Genomic DNA, 26,357 nt, shown 5'->3' on the forward strand with positions numbered 1-26,357 from the left:
GACAGACACACACACACACACACACACACACACACACACACAGAGCTGACCTGCGGTAGTCGAGTCCAATCAAATAAACCACTGCCACAAAGCCAGACCAGTAATTACGGTCGAGCGGTTGCAGCATGTGAGTTTAAATATAGAGTGCTTCAGATCCGGATCATGATTAGAGTGGCCAGAAATCTGGTTTTAGGTGGGACAGTCCGGTTTTGAAATACCATATCCGCCTACTGGCACAGACTTGAGCCGGACGCTCATGTGTCCTTTTAAGATCGCTATTTTACACTTTGTACAATGGTGTAAAATAAATAAATAAATAAATGCTAATGTTTTGTTTAAGTCTGTACAATAGTGTACAATAAATAAATGCTAAAGTTATGTTCAAGTTTGAACAACAGTATAGAATTAATAAATAAATGCTAATTTTAAGTTTGTACACTAGTGTATAATAAACAAACAAACAAACAAACAATTGAACAATAGCAGCTAATAAATAAACACTAATGTAATGTTCAATTTTGAACAATAGTGCATAATAAATAAATAAATGCTATTTTTATGTTCTAAGTTTGAACAACAGTATACAATAAATAAATAAATAAATAAATAAATGCTAATGTTATGTTACATTTTGAAAAATAGTGTATAATAAATAAATAAATGGTAATGTTATGTTCAAGTTTGAACAATAGTGTATAATAAATAAGTAAATAAAAGCTAATTTTATGTTCAAGTCTGAACAATAGTGCATAAATAAATAAATAAATAAAGAATATAGCTGTGTTTCAGGACTGGACTGTGATTAGTTCAATGGTGTGTAACTAACAAGCAAATAAAGAAATGTTATGTACAGTTAATAATTAAGTAATTTACATTTTAGACACAATATTGTCAGTATGGACTGTTTTGCTCTATTTCGCCAATCACTATCTCTGATCATCACAGTGGTGTTTCGTTCCTGAATGATTCAGCGTATTTGAACAAATAAGGTGAGCCAGTGATTCAATAAGCCATTCATAAAGACAGTTGCTAAATTCAAAAATGCATACTAGTGTACTACTCTTACTATTTTTCAGCATATATTTTTATGGCAAAAATAGTAAGAGTATTATGCCAGCAAATCACTCGCTTCACTCCTGAATGTATCAGCCGTTTTGAACAAATCTGTTGAATGAGTGAATCAATGACTCGCTTATTAAGACAGTGACTTGTTGCCACCTACTGACAGTTTTAGTTTCATATTTAAAGTATCCATTCACAGTTCTATATTCAATCTATTTTATATTTAAAACATAAAATCTCATAACATGCAATTGTAACTGCAGTGTAAATGCATTCATGGCATCTCTGAGCTGCATTAAACAGTCTGTATAAATATATCAGATGCAGCTTGTGTGCCACTTCTGCAGCGCAAATATGGATTTTATTGATACTGATTTCATTTGGCTGGTATCAGTCCTACTGTGTTTTATTATTCAGATTGCATTTCTTGAGTAGATTTAAGAATTTACACGAACGTATGCACATCTACTTTACTAAGGTTAGAAAATTCGCCCTTAAAAAGGTAAAAATGCCCATGGAAATTAATTTAACCCTCATAATGCATTCAAAATCTAAGAATATATAATCTGAGAATTCCCAGTATTAACCCCATTGGAATGAATGGAATTTAATTAAATTCCTCTGACTTAATAACTCATGATTGCTCAAAAACAGTCCAAATTTATAATATTTATTTGTAACGAAACAACATCAAACAACATAATTAATTCTACATGCATAAACTTTTACTTTCAGATGAAAAAAGTGATTTCATGCTGCAATGGTTCATCAGTAGGCGCACATATTCATGTTCAGCAACAAATATCAGTCCCAAAAGCATGTGAGATATTGGAAAAGGCTAAATATATTTTACAAAAGATTTTCGACACTAATATAACTTCACAGATAATTGAACAAAAAATAAATGATGTGTATTTCGAGGGTCTTAAAACACTTGCAAAGTTTCGTTCCCTTACTGAAAACTACGTTTTTAGACATTTTTATGTATCTCTTGCGTGTCAAAACAGGGGAAGGCAAATTTAAAGGGGTAATTTTCGCTCTTTAATAGAAAAGTTCATTTCTGTCACTGGTTTTGGATTACTTTTCAGTTTTTATCCTGGCTTCACTGAATCCTGCACAGTGGTGTTACAGAAACGGTCACACTGACGTTGATGGATCTATTTACTGAGCTTAAATTAGGAATGCCGCTGTCCTCGGATCATTTGGAAAAACGCACAGCACAAACCTTTTTGGATCGATTAGTCTGCTGCTTTTAGACACGGCCTGCAATCGAATCTGGCGCCTGAAGCCGGTTAGCACACTAACATGATTAGCCCTGAAATGCATCGAGTGAAAAAGGCCAAAGGCTTTTATGGAAACAGCCGGGTCAGACCTACGACATACAAACGGCCTGCGATTTATCTCTAATGAAATCTGTCCGTGCTCGTGGAATCGGTCCGAAGCATCGCTTGCTGTTTCTGATGGGATCGGGTTTATTGTGGAGATGCTGAGACCATTGAGACTCTCGACCTCGTTACTGTCTTTATGTGTCTCTGACATGAGACACAAATGTGCATATAAAAGCAAATAATATTTTTTTGAACAAGATAACACTTCTGTGATTTTTTTTTTTTTTCATTTAATTTTATTTAGGTTAAGTGTCTTGATCAAGAACATAATAGTGATAGAAGATTTTTTTATTTTTTTTTTCATTTTATTTAGGTTATTTATTTAGGTTAAGTGTGTTGATCAAGAGGATAACAGTAAAAGTAGTTTTAATTTAATTTTTTAAATTTTTAAATTTTAATTTTATTTAGGTTAAGTGTCTTGATCAAGAGCATAATAGTAATAGTAGATTTTATTTTATTTTTTCATTTTATTTATTTAGGTTAAGTGTGTTGATCAAGAGGATAACAGTAAAAGTAGTTTTAATTTTAATTTTTTAATTTTAATTTTATTTAGGTTAAGTGTCTTGATCAAGAGCATTATAGTAGCAGTACATTTAATTTTATTATTATTTTTCTTTTTTTTTTATTTAGGATAAGAATTTTGATCAAGATGATAACAGTAAAATTAGTTTTAATTTTATTTTTGTAATTTTTTCATTTTAATTTTATTTAGGTTAAGTGTCTTGATCAAGAGCATAACAGTGCTTTTTTTTTTTTTTTAATCTAAAGAAAATCTAAAAAACAAAAATAAATATTACAGTTCAGTGTTTGATTTTAAGGATAAAATAAATACATCTACAATTTATACAACATATAAACATTTTACAGTAATGAGATTCTGGGGGGAAAATGTTCTTCATCAACTGTACACACAATAATTTGTACATTCAACACTTCAGAAATTTCCACCCATACTCTTAAATTAGGAAACAAGAGTGGAAAAGTTTGGTCTTAAATAAAATCCCACTGGACATTTCACCCTGTAAATATGATAATTCTGATTTGATGTCAGGATTGATCCATTCCTGTAGCTCAAACAGGTGGAATAATTATACATAACATAACATAATTCAGTAATAGTAAGCTTTTTAGGACCATTGCATTTTTTTTTTTTCATGACAATTAAACTAATTTAACCCCTAAAGTCTCATTACTGTATGTGTCCAGATGTTTTACTGTTGAGATAAATGATGATTATGATTAGATTCTCATTACTGTAATAGAGGAATTTATAGTAAATTAGTGTAATTTGTAGTAAATTTTAGTAAAAAGTTTATCATCATTTTTTTTAAAATCAGAATAAAATCAGCAAAAAAATAGTACCACAATTAATAAATAAATGAATGAATACAAGGTATTTCTACAAACTATATGTCATTATTCTCAATGATGATTATGCGATTCTCATCAAAAGTAACTTATAGTACAATTCAATATAATTTATAGTAAACTTTAGTAAAAAAAATAAAAGAGCATAAAACAATACATTTAAAAAAATGCAGGAAAATAAGACTTTTTAGGATTATTATTATCATCATAAAAAGTTTAGCATAATATTATAGCAAGCCGTTTTAGAATTTGCATTAAAAAATTTGCATTAAAATAACAGCAAAACCACTAACACAGTTAATTAATGATACAATGAATACTTCAACACTGTTTTCCAATTGTCACAGATAACAAATATAAAATGAATAGTGCTGTCAAACGATTAATCGCATCCAAAATAAAAGCTTTTGTTTACATAATATATGTATGTTTACTGTGTATATTTATTATGTATATATAAATACACACACATAGTATATATTTTTTGAGATATTTACATGTATATACATTTATATTCTTATATTTTATAATGTACATAAATATATTTAATATATAAACATAACATATTTTTCTTAAATATATACATGCATGTGTTTGTATTTATATATATATACATAATAAATATACAGAGTACACACACATATATTATGTAAATAAAAACTTTTATTTTGGATGCGATTAATCGTTTCACAGCACTAAATATTAACACTTTAAGATAATAACGTTGTTAAAACTATGAAATGACAGATCCGGAAGAATTATACTCATATATTTAAACCCAGATTACCTGGAATATGGACAAAATCAATAAATTAATCAATCAGTTAATGAGTGGTTTGAACCCCCTAAACCTAAACGATGAATCAGTAGTAATTAGCTGTAATGCAACAGTTTGTGGCATGGTTTAAATGTTTAAAGAGGTCCTATTATGCTTTTTCAATTTTTCAACTTTAGTTAGTCTGTAATGCTGCTGTTTGAGCATAAAAAAGATCTGCAAAGTTACAAAGCTCAAAGTCCACTTCAAAAGGAGATATTTTATTTAACAGAAATCACTTTTCAAAAACTACAACGAATGACTCGTTTGGACTACAACGCATATTTTCCGGGATTTTAACCCCAGCTTACCTGGAATATGGACATGTTATATTATAAAATAATTAGACCATAAACAGACTATTGAGTGGAGAAAGTTTGGTGGTTTGAATCCCTAAACCGAAATGATGAATCAGTAGTAATTTGTCATAATGCAATAGTTTGTTGCATGTTTAATACGTGGTTTGACGGTCGCGGTCACTCACACGTCTGCGCAGGCGGTCTCGCTCCTCTCGGATGCCATTCATGGTGGCTTTGGTGCGGTTGAGATCCTCCTCTTTACTGCACAGCATCGCCGTCAGGCTCTCGTTCTCCTCCCGGAGTCCAGCCAGCTCCTTCTCCCAGCGCACACGCTCCTCACACAGACTGGGGTAGAAGTCCCGGCCCAGAGCGCCCTCGATCTCCTCCGCCGTCTGCAAACACACACAGCTTTCAGCCTCATGTGACATTCCCACGTTTCAAATAAATGCTGCTAACTTTCTATTCATCTGTGAATCCTGAAAAGTAAAATGCATCATGGTTTCCACAAAAATATTGTGCAGCACAACTGTTTTCAACATTGATAATAACAAATCTCAATTTTAAAAAATTGACACTTATGACTGGTTTTGTGCTCCAGGGTCACATATTAGAATGATTTCTGAAGAATCATCATGTGGCACTGAAGAAGACTGAAGGTTTTATGTAACTTGCAAGAGTAAGTGCATACTTTTAAGGGCAAACTCCTTGTTTAAGTGCTCTGCGGCAAAAAGGAGGAGACATTTCCACATGAAACTGCACTCAAAACCTTTGCACTTTAGTCAGCTCATTTATTTATAAAGCTTTAAAAATGCTCAACAATAATAGGAAAGTTCATAAAGTAAAATAATGCAAGGCGAATAGGGTGAAAATATAATTGATCTCACCATACGTTCCCAGTTGAATAAATCACAGTACATTAAGAAAATTTTTTTGTATTACACTTTTTCTGACATGCAAATGATGCATTATGTAATTAAATTAGTGCTGTCAAACAATTAATCGCATCCAAAATAAATGTTTTTACATAATATATGTGTGTGTGCTGTGTATATTTATTATGTATATATGAATACACACACATGCATGTATATATAAAAAAAATATATGTTACGTGCATATATTAAATATATTTATATATACATTATATGAATATATACATGTAAATACAAGTAAATAATTTCAAAATATATTCTGTATGTGTGTGTCTTTATATATACATAATAAACATCCTACAGCCTGTATTGAATTATTGATAGCATGAGCAGAGGGAACAAGTGTGTATAAATATGAAATGTGGAGTCATTCACTCATTCAGCTCCACAGTCTCAGACTTTTGACTATCAACATGAGATATTGTGAAGTTGAGTCTACTTTGCAGCTCATTTTGGCCAAGAACCGCCCACTTGGACAGGAAGAGACTGACTGATTGACAGCTAAAGAGACCAATCACTGTTTGCTCTGTTTTTGTGCACCATTTAGGGGTGAGTGAATCTAAAATACACTATCATTCAAAAAAAAAAATGTTTATTAATATTTTTATTAATAATATATGCATTAAATTGATCAAACAAAGACATTTATAATGTGACAAAATATTTTTATTTCAAATAAATGCTGTTCTTTTGAACTTTCTATTCATCTGTGAATCCTGAAAAATAAAATGCGTCACAGTTTCCACAAAAATATCGTGCAGCACAACTGTTTTCAACATTGATAATAATCAGAAATGTTTCTTGAGCAGCAAATCAGCATATTAGAATGATTTCTGAAGATCATGTGACACTGAAGACTGGAGTAATGATGCTGAAAATTCAGCTGCGCATCACAGAAATAAATTAAATTTTAATGTATATTCACACAGAAAACAGCTATTTAAAAGTGCAATAATTTTTCACATTTTATTTTGTATTTTTGATAAAATAAATGCAGCTTTGGTGAACAGAATTTTTTTTTCTTTAAAAAAAAAAAACTTTTTAAAAAACAAGAAATTAGTGGGAATATTTTAAGACATTTTGTGATCTGAATTCACAGATTATTTCACACATGAATAACTTTCATGCATCGCTCTTCACCAAAGAACTAGTCACAACATTAGACAAGAGTTTTCCAGATTTTCAAATCACAAGGTCTCTTCCTGTCCATGTTGACAGGGTTTTACCAAATCAAGCTGCAGAAGTGTCAAAGTGGATAGTTACGTACTCCTTAGTTACCGTTGCTATGTCCGTGCCTCTCTCACAAGCCATGCCTCTCTCACATTACACATAATTTTCTCACGCAGTGTTTTCATCGCGGAGCAAAGAGGAAACTGACAACACACCGACAGACTGGTATGAAACAAGGTCTCAGCTTTCAAATGCTGTCATTTTTTAAAGAAATTCAAACAATAAATAGTGTTTTGTGGCTCTTTAATGTGTCGTGAGAGATCACTGAATTGCCTCAGTTAAAGCAGCATGTGAACCGATCGTCTTTTCATATTTACTGATAGCATGAAATAGACATGAATGAACATCAAAGTGTATTTTATTTCAAGTTTGAGTCCACCGAAGTTAATCAACTCTCCGGCAGATGGCGGATTTTTTGGCGTTATGATTGGTCAGATCGCCTGTCAATCAAGCTCTTTGCGAACTGAGCCAGCCAGTCAGACTGCAGTTTGTGGTACTGTGCACTATATAGTGTCTGTGGGCTCCTGTACTGCATCTGTCAGGTGTTTTACCTTGATGGCCAGATCGCAGTGTTCGCTGGCGGAGGTCAGCTGCTCGATGTGTCTGTCTACCTCCGCCACGGACAGGCTACATGTGCTCTTCTTGCGGCCGCAGAGGACGCTCTCCAGCCCCGTCAAAACCCGCTGCAGCTCCGAGTTCAGGTCACTGCAGTTATCTGGAAAAACACACGCATCTCAGTCAACCTGCAGGCCATTACTGGGAATTTCTCCAGCATGAAACTGCACTCGCATTCTATTCTAGCCGAGCCATTTATTTACAAAGCACAACAAATTCTAAGAATAATAGGAGAGCTAATAAAGTCAAATTAAAGAACGCAATATGAAAACATTAAATAAAAAAAATTAGATAAGAATTAAAAAAAAAATAGCATATAAAAGTATAGTAAAGAAAAAACACACATACAAATACTGTAATGTCTCAACTTCGTTTCTCCTTCACAGCAATGAGATCAAAGTAGGGAGCAAACAGAGACTTCTGCTGAAATCTGAAATTTGACAAGTGTCTCTTCTAAAGCTTCAGACGAGATCTCAGCAATGTCTCAAATTGCCCTTAGATTTGCCAAAGTCTGCATCAGAAGTCAGAGATCTCAACATGAACTCAAATACAGAAATTACTTCAATAATTGACATTAACCATACCTGAGAACTCCATGAAGTCTCCTGCCTAACCTGTAATAATATTATCCAAAGCTGCTCATCCAGCGTCCAGCAGGCAAATGAAATGGAAAAACCGGAGTAAATCAGAGCTCAATACGATCGCTGACATGAGCAGATTATTGATCCAGAGCTGTATTAATATTCACAACTGCAGGCAATGTGCCGTCATACATTAACCATGAAACATAAAAACACTTGTGGGAAAAACACTGGATGAGCTTCACACTGAGCCTCCAGAATTGGTTCAACACTTTAATGCACGATTCTGAAGTTTAGTTTTGTATGAAGTCAATGACACAGTCTGCACTTTGTTAAAAATAAAACAAATAAAATAATTTTTGATATTTTTTTACTAGTGGGTGCAGGACACTATAGTTCATTTATGTAAGTGAGGATAGCAAAATAAAGTAAACTGTGACATATTATACCCAAAAAGTCTACCAGTAAAATTTGGCACCAAAATGATTCAGACACTTTGAGCTGAGCATGTTTTGCTGAAGTGTTTTTTCTTTAATTGCTAATGTGATCTTTTTACACCACAGACTGAACAAAATTAAGCATTGCTTGGTAATAAATTGGTTTTTATCTAATTATGTTCTTAAATTTAACAGCTGACAACAGAATTCATTACATACCTTTCTATCAAAGTTATCTGACATTATCAAGATGAATTTGTTCTGACACAGTTTAACTCTGAGTTCTTCTCATATTTTATTACCATTTTCTAAACTATAGCCAATAAACTGTGATAATGTGAGAAATGTTGAAGGTGTCTGAATAAATTTTGGTTTGACTGTATATACAGTATATACATATATATTATACATATATTTATATATATCTGAATATATATATAACAGGGTTATTTTCGAACTAAAGCTAAAAGCATAAAAACATTCACTGCTTGAAATAATAAAAATAAAAAAATTAACTGAAATAAAATTATTTTATTTCAGCTAGTTGCCAAAGCAACATTTCTCATTTTCATTTAGTTTAATACTGAAATAACTAAAACTAAATTAACTAAAACGTAAAACTTCACAAAAACGACATAGATGAATAAAAATAAATTAATAAAATAATAAAAATGACAAAAGAACCCAAAACAAAATTACTAAAACTTTACCTAAAATTAAACGGAAACAAAATATAAATAATAAAATCTAATTTACAATATTCACTAAAACTGTAATAGTTTATCAATGATACTAAAAGTCTGAATATAAAATTGTAATTTAAAATTGACTCCGTTATTTCCACTTTTGTAATGCAAAGCTGTTTTAATCATGGCAAAAAAAAAATCTGTCATTTCCTTTCACAGACGGGAGTGATGCATGCTGGGAATGCTCCTACAATACACTCGTGATGAAAAACGCCATTAGACTGAAGGGACAATGACAGCATCCCGACTGCTGAGGCCTTTAAACGCTTTTGTGTGGAGCGTATCGGCTCGATCGAGTGGAAAAACAAAAGAAAGCAGAGCGAAGACGACGATTACACTCAGCAAAACGAGTCTGTGTGTCTTTCAGCTGCCATTATAAACCAAGACCGAAGCACTATGGGAAACACGAACTGCACAAAGGTGATTTTTCTCTCTCTCAGCAAAAGCCTTTATTTGCTCTCTAATGAACTTCACTGCTGTCTGGAAGAAACACTGGAGATCTCACTGCTGTCTGTGTGTGAAAACACAAATGAGGCCAATATTTCCCATGAGTCTGCAGTGATAAACACAGAGACGTGACCTCCAGAACCATGCAAACTCATTCAAAATCACTGTGTGAAGATAAAGGATAACTCACAACATTTCACCCCCAAATTAATAGACAAATATAATGAATACTAACAGTGAAGCCTGTTTTTAGGAGCACTGTGACATTCCTTCCCTGACAAATACATGTTCTCATTACAGAAATGCAAAAAATCTCATTCTACTGAGTTTTTGTTGTTTATTCTCAACTGGATTTCTTATTAATCTAATATAATGATTTTATTGTATTACAGAAATATATATATGTAATATTTTATTGCAATCAGGATACAATAATAGCGAAAAATACTACCATGATGCAACATATTTGACACTTTTTGCATGACAGTAATGAGCATTTTGCAGTTCAAATGTGCTTCATTGTCATGTCAAAAATTGTAATGTTTCCAAAAACAGGCATGATGTTTAATAATTAAAATATAATTGTATTTAAAGGGGTCATATGATGCTGCTAAAAAGAACATTATTTTGTGTATTTGGTGTAATGAAATGTGTTTATGCGGTTTAAAGTTAAAAAAACACATTATTTTCCACATACTGTACATTATTGTTGCCCTGCCTTTCTGAAACGCGTCGATTTTTACAAAGCTTCATTTCGTAGCTTATTACGACAATATTTTCATGACATTATTTTACATTTATATTTATTATTTTACATTTTCATTATGTAAATATATATATATTATTGCAATGACATTATTATATGTTATTTTTTTATTTTACATTTGCATTATTATAACATTTGTAAGGGTTTTATTTTATATTTACATTCATTATTTTTAATTTGCATTGTCATTTTTAAATGACATTATTTTGCAATTAATTGTATTATTTACATTTACATGTATTATTTTACACTTGCATTATAACAATTAAGCACATTTATATTGCATAATGTTCATTACTGTAATGTCAATATCTTTTTTGCATTATAGTGATGAACATTTTGCAGTTCAAATGTGATATCATAATGTCATAATAAATAAATAAAAAATGCAATATTTCCAAAAAAGGCATCACATTAAAAAATTAAAATATACTTTCATTCTTTTGATGTTGCAATGTAATACGGACATGTTCTTGACAGGCTGAGATTCCGTTCATCATAAATCATGTTTCCTATTTCCGGCAGGTTTCCTGTCTGTCAGTCTGCATTTCTGAGACTGGATTTGGAAATATAATAATCCATCAGGCTTTTGACAGCTGCTCTTACCCATGTCTGCAGTGACCAGCGTGGACTGGTTCTCAGGCAGTGAGATGGACGCCTGGTCGGGGTCCTGATCGACGCTCCGGTCGTCCTCGTTAACTTCCTGCTGGCTGTGACTGAGATCGGAGCGAAGCTCGGAAAACTCATCCTCCTCCCTGAGAAACACACACACGTTATGATGAATGAGAAGAATCAGCGCAGAAAGTGAGATGTTCTGTTGATCCTGTTTTTTTGAGAGTGTGAGCACCAATCTATGGAAGCGTGATTCCTCCAAAGATAAAAAAAAAAATTATGTTTTTTCTCTTTTCCCAGACTTGAAAAGTTAAGATGCTCACTCTCTGGTTCACTCAAATCCTTTTATAAGACTTGGGATCCCTTTTTGGACTATATTGAAGGCCTACTTTGTGCACCTGTAACTGGCAACATGTAATGTTTGTCATCTGTTAGAAGGGATTTTTTTTTTTGGTTACTTACTTATATATTGGTTAATTATATCTATTTTATTTTATTTGTTATTGTTTCTTTCTTTATTTCATTTACTGTTTTCCTGTCCATCTGAGTTAATATGAATGGGGGGATTGTGGAAGGGATTAATAATGGACAATATCTTAATAATTATCATTATTTCAATCTGTATTGTCACACAAAATACCAATAAAAAGATTTGAAGTAATAATGGTTTTTTTTCTAACAATTCTGACTTTTTTCCCATAATTCGGAGTTTACATCTCACAAATCTGTCTTTTGTGTCATAATTCTGACTTTATTCTCGGAATTCTGACTTGTTCTTGGAATTCTGAGTTTATTCTCAGGCTACGTTTACACTAGTGCGTTTTCGTTTTAAAAACGCATACATTTTTGCTACGGTTACGCCTGTCATTTACACTACTCCGGTGTCCTCGACCCTCGAAAACGGAGACTTTTGAAAACGCTGCAGACCCTGTTTTAGTTTGAAAACTCCGGGGTTGCGTTTCAGTGTAAACGGAGCAAAACGGAGACTTTTGAAAACGCTGCAGACCCTGTTTTAGTTTGAAAACTCCGGGGTTGCGTTTCAGTGTAAACGGAGCAAAACGGAGACTTTTGAAAACGATGGCATGGCTGCCCACATTCGCTCTGCGTACCCGTGACGACCGTGTAAACAATAACATCATGCTCATTGTTGTACCCATAGATATGCATTGGTAGATTCTAGGGCTGCACGATAAATCGCATGCGATATTTAACGCGCATCTTGTCGCATGCGATTTATCGTGCAGCCCTAGTAGATTCCCCATTCGACCACTCAAAGCACGTAGAAGCGTCCGTCATCTAAATAATAGGGCATCTACCTATACATATCTATGGTTGCACCTGCATGAATGGTCATGTGACATGCGCTTTCGGTTGTGTAGTGTGGATGGAGATCGTTTCTGAAACGCAGTGAAAACGCCAATGTAGATGAGGATCGTTTTCATTTTAAAATGCCGTTTTAAAACAAAAACGCACTAGTTTAAACGTAGCCTCAGAGTTCTGACTTTTTTCTCGGAATTTAGAGTTTATGTCTCGCAATTCTGACTTTTTTTCTCGGAATTCAGATATTCCCCCCCAAAAAATTCTTAGTTTATCTCTCGCAATTCTCACTTTTTTCTCAGAAACTGCATGTTTTTTATAACTTGCGATTCTGACCTTATCTTTTTTTCCTCAGAAGTGTGAATCTCGCAATTCTCCACTTATATCTCACAATTCTGAGATTATATATTGCAGTTCTGAGTTTATATCTTCTTATTTCTCAGAATTGCAAGAAAAAAGTCCCAATTGTGAGATAAAATTCGCAAGTATAAATTCCATTCATACATCATGCAATTCTATTTTTTTTTTCACCACAGAATAAAAAAAATAACAAAGTTATTTTTTTTATTCCATGGTGTAATAAAGCAATAAGCCCCAAGAAGCCGTGGTTTACAGTGATTTTATAACAGCTAAGGGGCGTTGTTAGGTAAGACGCCAAGCAGAGTGTCTAAAACCCCCTTAGCTGTTATAAATTCACTGTAAACCACGGCTTCAAGGGGCTTATTGCTTTTATAAAACAGTTATTCCATATACGTAGTAAGGTTTCACAAAATAAAACAGAGCAAATAAAAGCAGTGACTCAAACAGATTTAAATATTAGTCTGTATTGCTCTATTAAGAGATTAAAATATCTATTAAGAGATTACCAAATATGGTAAAACTTCACTTAAAGCCTTTATATATAATGCATTATAAAAGTAGTCTTAATGCATTAATTGTGTCTTGTAATGCATCTTATAATGCATTGTATGATCTCATGAATAATTGTAACCACAGTTATAATACATTATAATATGCGTAAACAAAGGTGTATGTTACTTTGTAGAGTAATTTACAACGGCTTCGAACGCGGCTCAGCCAATCAGAATCAAGGACCGGAACTATCCGCTTTATAATACCAATTCGAAGATCTTAGCAAATAAATAAATTGCATTTAGTCATGTTTCTATTTGCGATAATACAAAGCTACAAAATTAGAAACTAATTTCCTCCTAAATACTGCATACAACAGCTATTTTATCAAATGATCAAACTGCAGAGTTATGATTCAGGGACGAATATGAAAGTCAACAGAGGACTGGAGTCATTCGGCATATTCTAATTTCCCTAACGAGGATGCAAAGCCCCACCTGCTGCATACATATGAGGCGTTTCTAATTAAACACTGGAGTGGATCTCATTCACATGCAGCTGGACACACGGTTACCAGTTCACCGCATCTCCCTTCACAACTCAGTATTCATGAGCTGGGGAACGAATCAAGCTATTGTCATGCAGTTCGTTTAGTAAGATGAACGCGATATCTTCAGAATAAACGATGAAAGGAGACACTCATCTCCTGCTGGGTTTCCAGGCCAAATGACAAAATGAGACACGCTTGAGTAACATTTACCCGGACGGAGATTTAAAGGAGCATTAAAGCAGCTGATATCTGTCATTGAGCAGAGTTACAAAGCTATAAATCACAGTAAGAGGCTTTAGAGGGAAGCTTTTCTGTGCGCAGTGAATACAGAAGCTCCGCTCCAAACCCTCGTCAGCTGCCTACACAGACAACACTTCAGCCAGCATTTACATTTGTGCATTTATCCAAAGCCACTTACAAAAGAGAAGCAAAGCAATTTGAGAGTCAACAATATTTGTAATACAATCCAATTGGAAAATTATATTTTGCATAAAGAAAATTAAGCCACTAAATTTTATGTTTGCATTATATTCATGACATTATTTTACATTTAATTTTATTATTTTACATTTTAATTATTATGATATTATTTTCATGACAGTACTACTTTACATTTATATTTATTATTTTACATTTTCATTACTGACATTATTTGTAAGACTAATTTTATATTCACATTGTTTTACATTTGCATTATTATGACATTTTCAAGACCTTATTATTTTATATTTACTATTTTAAATTTTCATTAATTTGTCATTATTTTAATTACTATTATTTAGCATTACTGACATTATTCATAAGACAGCATTACTTTATATTTGCATTACCCTACATTTGCATTATGTCATTATTTTCACGACATTATTATTTTACATTTTCAATATTTTGCCATTATTTTAACAACTATTATTTTATATTTGCATTACTATGACACTATTTTCAATACATTGTTATGGCATTATTTCCAAGCCATTATCATTTTACATTTACATCTATATGTATTATTTTACATTAGCATTATGATGACATTACTTTCAAGACATTATTATTTTGCATTTATATTTATTTTTATAATTTCATTATGAAGACACTATTATTTTGCATTTATATTTATTATTTCTTATAATGGCATTATTATGACATTATTTCCATTACATTATTATTTTACATTTACCTTTATTATGTCATTATTTTTATGACAAATAAACACATTTTCTTTCCTAATTCTCAGTAATGTAATAAAACACTGTCAACTGTAAACGGTTCATAAATCAGGGCATTATTTCTTGTAATGCCTTTAGTTAGACCTGTTTTTAATTAAAAAACAAGCTGTATTACGGTTCACTGTAAAAAAAATGACTGTGAATTTAACGGTAAAAGACTGTAAAAATGCTACAGTTAAAAACCTGTTAAATGGTTAACGGTAAATTCCCCTACTATATACGGTGAAAAACTTGGACATTACATGTAATTTTACGGTAGTATACCGTTTTTGGAAGTGAAAAATGAATGACACTTAGTGTGAATGACACTGTGCACCTTCTATATATGTTAATATTTAAAAGCTGCTTGTGATAGGCTTTGGTTCATCATGTGATTTTCTCATCACCACCTGCATTTGGAGCAGTGTTTACAAAGGTACAAAACAGATTTCAGTACTTCAGTGGGTTGGTATATTACCATTATATCAGTTAGTGAAATGACAGTATTTAACTGTAAATTTTAAGTTAAAACCGTAAACCTAAAATGCTGCTACCTTATTTTTTACAGTAAAATTTTGCCAACCACAGCTGCCGTTTTTTTACGGAATTTATTTTTACAGCAAATCTATTGAGGATCAATAAAAATAATGAGATTACTATCAAACTCAGATGCATTACAGTAATTACAATTATGTGTATAAATGAGCTTAAATGTCATTAAAAACATAATAGTCTTAAAAATGGGCTTAATTATTATTATGCAATTTATAATTCTGTATTTCTTTGTATTTGAGCTGAAGTTTTCTGCCTATGGGAAGCAGCCCACAAGCTTTAGGAGCAAAAGTAGAGATGATCGGCGTATCTCCGGTCAGATGCTGAAGGGTAAAACTCTCCCAGGAATCTCTGCAGACGAGACCACCGCCGGCGCTGAAGACCAGACAGACCTCAGACAGCTGCGCTCACGCACACACACACACACACACACGCTCTCTTACTGTACGTGTGCATGCTTATGTTCCTGCACTGTAAGCTGCTTTAGATAAAGCATCTGCTAAAAGCATGAATGTAAATGTGTGGTCCAAACACAACTGTTCTCTAAGCGCTTGTGTGCAGCACATCATTTACTAATGTTTGTGTTTGTGTGTGTATTTTTATGAATGTGTGTGTGTGTTGGCGATCTCTGTGAGGAACAAATGTCCGGCTGTGTCGACTAGAAAAGAAATGTGTGTTTACATTTTCCCAGCCGACTAAAATGAGCACTAATGATGAAGAACTAATGACTGGACGAGCAGGACTGAATATTGTGCTTTGTTTTAATAATCAGTATTTATTACAGGCAGAAATTCTGCTCAAGTCAATTCATCTGTGCAGCACTTTTCACAACACTCATCGTTTCAAAGCAGCTTCACTGAAAGTCGTACTGTCTGTAATGCTTTAGTGCCTTACTATAGAGAGCTGGTGATATTATGACAAAACAGCAATGATCTGGATTCAGATGCAGCTACAGTGTATCGATAGTGTTGTGGAGCACATACATATACAGTGGGTACGGAAAGTATTCAGACCCCCTTAAATTTTTCACTCTTTGTTATATTGCAGCCATTTGCTAAAATCATTTAAGTTAATTTTTTTTCCTCATTAATGTACACACAGCACCCCATATTGACAAAAAAACACAGAATTGTTGACATTTTTGCAAATTTATTAAAAAAGAAAAACTGAAAAATGCTCAGTATTTAGTAGAAGCACCCATTTGATCTAATACAGCCATGAGTCTTTTTGGGAAAGATGCAACAAGTTTTTCACACCTGGATTTGGCGATCCTCTGCCATTCCTCCTTGCAGATCCTCTCCAGTTCTGTCAGGTTGGACGGTAAACGTTGGTGGACAGCCATTTTTAGGTCTCTCCAGAGATGCTCAATTGGGTTTAAGTCAGGGATCTGGCTGGGCCATTCAAGAACAGTAACAGAGTTGTTGTGAAGCCACTCCTTCATTATTTTAGCTGTGTGCTTAGGGTCATTGTCTTGTTGGAAGGTAAACCTTCGGCCCAGTCTGAGGTCCTGAACACTCTGGAGAAGGTTTTCGTCCAGGATATCCCTGTACTTGGCCGCATTCATCTTTCCCTCGATTGCAACCAGTCGTCCTGTCCCTGCAGCTGAAAAACACCCCCACAGCATGATGCTGCCACCACCATGCTTCACTGTTGGGACTGTATTGGACAGGTGCCTGGTTTTCTCCACACATACCACTTAGAATTAAGGCCAAAAAGTTCTATCTTGGTCTCATCAGACCAGAGAATCTTATTTCTCACCATCTTGGAGTCCTTCAGGTGTTTTTTTAGCAAACTCCATGCGGGCTTTCATGTGTCTTGCACTGAGGAGAGGCTTCCGTCGGGCCACTCTGCCATAAAGCCCCGACTGGTGGAGGGCTGCAGTGATGGTTGACTTTCTACAACTTTCTCCCATCCCCCGACTGCATCTCTGGAGCTCAGCCACAGTGATCTTTGGGTTCTTCTTTACCTCTCTCACCAAGGCTCTTCTCCCCCAATAGCTCAGTTTGGCCGGACGGCCAGCTCTAGGAAGGGTTCTGGTCATCCCAAACGTCTTCCATTTAAGGATTATGGAGGCCACTGTGCTCTTAGGAACCTTAAGTGCAGCAGAAATTTTTTTGTAACCTTGGCCAGATCTGTGCCTTGCCACAATTCTGTCTCTGAGCTCTTCAGGCAGTTCCTTTGACCTCATGATTCTCATTTGCTCTGACATGCACTGTGAGCTGTAAGGTCTTATATAGACAGGTGTGTGGCTTTCCTAATCAAGTCCAATCAGTATAATCAAACACAGCTGGACTCAAACGAAGGTGTAGAACCATCTCAAGGATGATCAGAACAAATGGACAGCACCTGAGTTAAATATATGAGTGTCACAGCAAAGGGTCTGAATACTTAGGACCATGTGATATTTCAGTTTTTCTTTTTTAATAAATCTGCAAAAATGTCAACAAATCTGTGTTTTTCTGTCAATATGGGGTGCTGTGTGTACATTAATGAGGAAAAAAAATTAACTTAAATGATTTTAACAAATGGCTGCAATATAACAAAGAGTGAAAAATGTAAGGGGGTCTGAATACTTTCCGTACCCACTGTAAATAACTTGCCCTAAGGGCAAGTTATTTGTTTTTCAATTTTTTATTTATTATTTATTTATTTTTGCCCTACGGGCAAGTTATTTATTTTTCATTGGCTCAAGTTAAAAATAATTGTAACCACAGTTATAATACATTATAATATGCATCTATTTCACTGTTACACCGTCAGAAAATATAATGCATTAAAACACATAACAAACAAAAATTTCAAGTGCTATAATGCATTTTAACTTAGGTTACAGTTATTTATGAAAAAATATAATGCATTATAACATACATTATGAATACCTATATAATGCATTATACATAAAGGCTTTAAGTAAAGTGTTACCCAAAATATAAATTGTCATTGTTATATTAAGAGATTAAAATATTTGGTAAGGTATTGAAATATTTTGTCAAATATTTTGTTAATTTAATTAATTTTTAATGATAAAATATTTATCTATTAAAAATATTGTAATTATTATTATTAATTATTAAAATATTAGTCATTATTGATCTATTAAGAGATTAAAATGTTGGTCGGTTGGCAGTTAAAATCATATCAGCCACCTCTAAGTAGTTTATACAGGCAGCTGCTAGAAAGTCACACATAATGCAAACTAGGGTTTGAGGTTGAGTGTGTGTGTGTGTGCATGCATGTGGTGTGTGTGTGTGTGTGTGTGTGTGTCTCTGTGAGTGTTTGAGTTTGAGTGTGTGTGCATGCATGTGGTGTGTGTGTGTGAGTGAGTGTGTCTCTGTGAGTGTTTGAGTTTGAGTGTGTGTGTGCATGCATGTGGTGTGTGTGTGTGTCTCTGTGAGTGTTTGAGTTTGAGTGTGTGTGCATGCATGTGGTGTGTGTGTGTGAGTGAGTGTGTCTCTGTGAGTGTTTGAGTTTGAGTGTGTGTGTGCATGCATGTGGTGTGTGTGTGTGTCTCTGTGAGTGTTTGAGTTTGAGTGTGTGTGCATGCATGTGGTGTGCGTGTGTGTGTCTCTGTGAGTGTTTGAGTTTGAGTGTGTGTGTGTGTGAGAGAGACCTGATGGTGGCTCCCTGCAGCAGGTCTATCTTCTTGTTGAGTTCGGCGATGATGCTGTGCAGCTCTGTGATTCGCTCCTCGTAGCGTAGCGTCGTTCTCTCCTGAACCTCCTCGTGCTCCTGCAGCAGATGAGACTCCTCACACTGCGTGCACACACACACACACACACACACACACACACACACACACAGTGGGACAGGGATTAATAATGCAGTTACACTGAGGAAAACTGCAAGGTGAGACAAACAAACACACATGCTGTGAACACACTCACTCACGCACACACACACACACACACACACACACACAGTATGAGTGAGAAAAATCATCACACATGCGCGCACGCACACGCACACACACACATACAGAGTTTAGATTATTTTAGAGCTCTTCTCATAAACTTGCATTGTTTTTCGAAAAGATTAATGATATTTTCTCTTTGCTAACTCTAAACTAACTCTCATACAAACCTGCACATCATCAGATTTACAGTCATTAATGTCCTCACAAGTCACTTGTCATGATATTTCACTACATTATTGAAGACATTTGACCATAAAACAAACCTCTATACACACACACACACACACACATGTCTGGTCAGCTATTCTTTTGGGGACTCTCCATAGGCATAATGGTTTTTATACTGTACAAACTGTATTTTCTATTGCCCTACACCTAACCATACCCCTCACAGGAAACTTTCTGCATTTTTACTTTCTCAAAAAAACTCTCTGCTCACTGTAGGCCGCCGTGTGTAGCTGGCCAATCAGAGCACACCTTGCTTTTCAGACCGATGAGCTTTGTAAAAATCGACGCATTTCAGAAAGGCGGGGCATAGAGGAGAAACAATAATGTACAGTATGTGGAAAATAATGTGTTTTTTGAACCTTAAACCGCATAAACACATTTCATTACACCAAATACACAAAATAATGTTCTTTTTAGCAACGTCATATGACCCCTTTAAGTCCCCACCAGGATATATAAACCTGTACACTCACACACACACAACAACATAAACAAGTGAAACAAGAGAAATTAAATGGTTCAGGAGACTTTCAATATTTGTAAAATCATATGCAGTGCTGTATCTCAGGTGCATTTGTGTTGTGCTACTGTAAAAATGATTCTGTAAAAATGTCTGAACAAAACAGAAAAGCTGTAAAATATTATATTATAATTATAATACTATACATTTTAATATATTATTATAATTTGTATATGACATACTAAGTCATAATTATGAGAAAAAGTCACAATTATGACATACCAATACAAAATTGACAGTTATAATTCTGAGATAAAAAGTCTAAATTATGATACACTAAATCAGAATTATGTTTTTAAAAGTCAAAATTGACAAGCGAATTATAAGATTTTTTTTTGTCAATTTCAATTTTAGAGTCATAATTTTCAAAATTTCAGTATGTCATCATTTTGACTTTTTATGTCAATTTCGACTTTTAAGGTCAAAATTATGATTACCAAAGCATGATTTTGTTTTCTTGCGTGGCAGAAATATGCTTCCATACAGAAATGTCTTCAATGAATGAAGGAGCACCTGTGTTTTTGTGAGTGACCTGAAACACTGCTGGTTTGTCATCTATTAGCTACTAACAGCAAAACCATCAGTAAAAACAGCGCTCAACTCAATACTATTGAACTGACACAGAATTAAACTGGTGCTCATCGAGACTAAACACACATTCAAAGTGAGTCCATAAAACGGATTGATCCAGAATAAATGAATCTGTGCGGCTCCGAACGCAGGGGGAATTAGATCCCGTCTTCTAGCCGAGCGAGCGTTATGCACCCTTCCTGCAGTGATCTGAGAGGAATGGCATGTTCTCCTGGCTGGAGTTACAGAGTCTGTGTGAGTCACACACACACACACACACACACACACATTCACACTCGCGCACACACACACACACGCGCACGTGCGCGCACACACACACACACACACACACGCGCGCACACACACACACACACACTCACAGACACACACACACGCACACATACACGCGCACACACACACACACACAGACACCTTTTCTGAATTATGGACAATAGTGAATGCTAAATATATAAAATATACAGAGATTTCTTATGTACATATTTTTATATTTAATATATCATTGCTATGATATGATAAATACATTATACAAAGTATGTCTGTATGTATAGATAATTTAAATATATTTAACATATATTTGACATTATATATAAATACATATATATTTTTTATGTAAATTTTTATATATCCATTATTATATAAAAAAAGTTCCTAAATTAATAACAATAGCAAACACACACACACACACGCACACACACACACAACAAAACAAATTAGAAAATTATAATACATAATTTTTTCTTAAATTATTTAAAATAGCAAAAACCCTCTTCATCTCTCTCTTTATATATAAAACAATTACATAATACATTTTTCTAATTGTTTAGTTAATCAAAATAAAATAAAACTATAGTAAAAATTATATAAATGTTTATATATAAAATATACAGACACGCATATAAAAATGTAATATTTATGTAATAATATATATATATATTTTAGTATATCATAATTTTTTTCTTATATAGTTCTTATCTAATTAAAACAGGATGTTTTATTTATTTGTGTATTTTGATGTTTATTACAGTATCATGTGATTAGGTTAGAAACGTACACATATAATCTAATAAAACTGAGTTGAGTCTCTTGTGTTGTATTATATGACGTGTCTACATCGAGTCTTTCATGAGCCTCGATTTCAGTGAAGATGCTGCGTATGCAGATGTTACACAGCAAGGCAGCTTTTGGATCAGAACTAGACCAAAGGCCGAGAACGGAGACGCCAAACGTAGCTGAAGATCTCAAAGCGACTATCAGCTTGACAGCACGTGTTTTCACTTTTCGCTTGGGTTTTTTCATTAAGCGGATGTGTCACGAATAATCAGCGCACCGTTGATTCGCTGCTCTAGTTTCTGGACGCCGGCTGATGTTTATGGCTGCGTTTCAACAGTGATTCACGCTGGCAACAATACACGCTTTGTTTCAGGAGAGGACTCGGGACGTGTGGGACTGCTTGATGAAAAGTGTTGCTTTATGGGAAAACACACTGAAGGAAAGACACAAGAGTGTATTGAACCCAATGAGAACGGACCCTCTTAATAGCACTCTCTGAAATAGGCTTCAGGTCAAAGGTCAAGAATCCTTCAGGTCGAGGTCAAAGGTCAAGACTGAGGCATGTGCCTGAGGCCAGGATTGTTCCTTTCACATTTTTCTGTCTCAGCCATTCCTTCATGAACACTACAAATATGCCTACACCTTTCAGACTTACTTCTAATTATTTTTCTAGATTGACCGATACAGGCATCTTAAAGGTTGAAGCTGATAACTAGAGAACAGAGCAAATGATGGTCAATATAATGTTGATACTTTATATACATAATAAAATTGTAATAAATATTAAACAGAAATTATCATTGGCAAAGAATGAATGAATGAACTAGACATCGACTGATAGTCGATTAAACCGATAATGATAACTAGATTGGCACTGGCCAATAACCGATTAATAAACTGCTAATTTTTAGAATGGATAGTGAATGAAAACAAACATAAGCCTTCTCAGCTGCTCCAGCAACAGAAAAACTACCGGCATGAATTTCTGACGATTTTGTCAATCGGTTATCGGTACCGATTAATCGGCAAAACCGATCAACTGGTCGACCACTAGAATGAACACTTAGCACCCTAACGTCCAGAAAATAAGTCACACAAGGTCAAAATTGTATTGTTGAGAGAAAAAAAACAGAGAAATTTATGAATTACATTAAAAAAGAATGTAAAATACCGATAAATAAAACAAAATATTTACAAACACTACGACAAATCCTTCAAATGTAATGGTATTCAGAACAGAACCGGGATGAGAACTCTAAGTAAACAAACAAATTATAGTGCCGTTTATTATAAACAAGATTTGTCAAACAAGAAGTGCCAAGCCAAACAAATTTATTTAAAGCGAAACGGAAACTATCGGCATGTGAGAAATCCACTATACAAATAAACGTATGCACACGTTTCACAGCACATTTCAGATTATTAAAAAAATGCAACTTAAATTCCATAAAACAGGGTGCACGATATTTCAAAATGTACTTTTAATGATCTGAAAACAGAGAATGTACATTATCATTGCAAAGCGATATATATATCATAACTGATATAATTTTTGTTTTATACCCTGGAATATTTATTGAAATGATAATATAATATAATATAATATAATATGTATACATACAAATGTACTTTTTTAATTCTTATATATAAATAATTACGACTAATTGATGATTATTAGTCAAACTGAAAGCAATCTAACAATAAAAGAAAAGATCGCTGCTCTTGATTGAACTACTTTTGTAGTTTTAATAATCAATTTATTTGTAATGAACACACTGAAGTGATTTTTACATTTGATTATTTGTTTTTCTCTCTTGAATGCTTTTGTTTAGATGTAAACTAAAAAAAGTAATGCACTATTTGTTTCTTTCTTATATTTGTTCTACTGTTGTTGTTGTTTTTTTTTGCATCTGTTCTTATTTTTAATAACAAAGATAAAATAAAAAATGGCTATATTGCGATTATTAATATAGTAATTAATATCAAGAAAGGAAGTGGAGGAAACAATGCAACGTTGCAGGTGATTTAGCTTTGGAACCTTAACTGACTTTGCTGACTTTGTCAACTTCAAACGGGTGTAGCTCAGTCATTTATCATCCGATTCCAACAATTCATACATCATTTTGAATGTGAAAAATAAAATAACTCATTTTTGAAAATTTGCTCATTGTCACAGGTCACATATGTTCTTTTAGTATCACTGCTATTTAAATCATCATTATGATTCTATTATTTTTACTAATATTATGAGTTAAATTTATTTTATGTTTTCCATTTTTTTATGTTAGTTAAATTTAGTAATTTTGTTGTTTATTTTTGTGATTTTTATAAATTTTTGTTATTTTAAAAATGTCTATGATTTTTTAATTCATTTTTATTTAAGTTTTAGTTATTTTAGCACATCAAGTTTAATGCAAACAAATGCAACATTTTTACATTTTGTTTCAGTTTATTTCAAGTAACAATTTTTTTATTGTTTTATTTTATTTATAGTTTAGTTAACGACTATATCCATCATCAAGCAGTTGATGGTTGATAGCTAATTGAGGGCCTTATAATCTCACATAATAAAATGAATATATATATATATATATATATATATATTAATAGAGAGACCCAATCCATAGATCTAACCACCTACAACATGCTACCAACCACGTAGCAACCACCTATAACACCCTAGCAACTACACAGGAAACAACTCCAAACACCTTAGCAACTGCATAGTCCTGCAGTTCTGCATAGTCAAACACCACTCACATTTAAAAAAAATAAAATAAAATTGACTTTTTTATAACACAGCATTCAAAAATCAAACGTGATTTATAATGCATCAGATTATTTTTTCAACAGACGTGCCTTTGAGTAAAAACTCAACACTGTAGATAAAATCATGAAAGAGCTGCTAGACACAATTCATGATTAATATCAGCTGTTGTAGAAGTGTTAATTGGGGTCTCAACATTAGTGTGATAACCAGAGACGCCTGATTAATTAGCAATCAAACCCACACAGACATGACGCTAATGACGGGAAACTGTGAGACGCTAAAGCGATGGAAAACATGACATTTACACACTGAAGAGCAGCAATGACACGCATGACACGAATCAGGCTCAAGTTCACTGAAAACATGAAAGACTTTAATGCGTTACTGCTCTTATTGTGAATGACTGTGAATTATATATATATATTTTAAATTTGAACACTTTACAATATTGGCAACTTTAGATTATACCGAAAATATTAGCCAAGTAAAAAAAATGTATTTATCAAATGATTGCATGGCGAAAAATGAGTTTGACATACTAGAATCAGCCCTGTTACAGCAAACTAAAAATAAAAACAGAAAAATGTATTTTATAGAAATATATTTAATTTCTTCTTTAAATAAAATAAATGTTAACTAAAAAAAAAAGCAACTACCAAAGCAACATTTTCCATTTTTATTTCCATGGTTTAACTTAAAACAAAAATATAATTTAAAATTAATAAAAAAAACTATATATAAATATACAGAAACTATATAAAAATATATAAACTTAAAAAATTCTTAAATCTTAAATTTGTTTTAAATTAAAATGAAAATATAAAAATGTAAATTAATTCAAACTATAATTAAAATCTATTCATATAAACAAACAAACAAACAAACACTGACCATAACAAAACGTACTTACTTTCCTTTATTGTCCACAAGTGGAAATTTGTCTTTGGCTTCACAACACATTATACCCCACCAAGTTAATATGTCTATAACTTCACAACATATTTGCATGTTCATGATTATCTGATGTCAATTAATGGTCACTTGATCAAATATTTAATTGTTTTATGTTTTATGATGATTGTTGCTATTTTAAAATGATTTACAATTTTTCCCCCCCCATTTTTTTATGATTTTATTAATTATTAGCTATTTATTGACTCACAAACCCCAGTTTGTGGCTTTAAGTGATGTCAAAAAAGTAATGTAATTTTATAGCAAGTAATTATATTTTAATTAAAGATTACAAATGCAAACAGATTTTTTCCTTTATGATCACATGCAATGATGCATAATTCACAAAAGTCCAGGAACAGCTTCAAGAAAGGAAGTGGAGCTGATTGTGATTTCTGAATGGATGCTGCTTTCTGGATGCACTGCAGAGATGGCATGTAGGTTTGTTGTGTGCAAACGTCACGTGTGCCAGGATCTGACAGCGGTGTGTGTGTGTGTGTGTGTGTGTGTGTGTGTGTGTAGTGACCTTTGCTTTGGCCAGTCTCTACTCCAGCGCGTCTC

The 26,357-nt window shown here is 33.4% G+C and overlaps 1 protein-coding gene across 2 annotated transcripts in view; it reads right to left on the reverse strand.

Annotated features, from left to right (window-relative positions):
• Window positions 1–26,357, reverse strand: part of LOC107715678 (colorectal mutant cancer protein-like) — a 51,854-nt gene that overhangs the window by 4,188 nt on the left and 21,309 nt on the right. For both annotated transcript variants that reach the window (XM_016521850.1, XM_016521849.1), the window contains exons 2-5: window positions 19,384–19,526; window positions 11,292–11,440; window positions 7,645–7,808; window positions 5,117–5,323 (exon numbers count right to left, since the gene is read on the reverse strand). In XM_016521850.1, the coding sequence (XP_016377336.1) occupies window positions 5,117–5,323; window positions 7,645–7,808; window positions 11,292–11,440; window positions 19,384–19,526 (663 nt within the window). The remainder of the gene's footprint in view (window positions 1–5,116; window positions 5,324–7,644; window positions 7,809–11,291; window positions 11,441–19,383; window positions 19,527–26,357) is intronic.

Source organism: Sinocyclocheilus rhinocerous, unplaced genomic scaffold, assembly GCF_001515625.1.
Source record: "Sinocyclocheilus rhinocerous isolate Xijiao unplaced genomic scaffold, SAMN03320098_v1.1 scaffold4648, whole genome shotgun sequence".
Lineage (NCBI taxonomy): Eukaryota > Metazoa > Chordata > Actinopteri > Cypriniformes > Cyprinidae > Sinocyclocheilus > Sinocyclocheilus rhinocerous.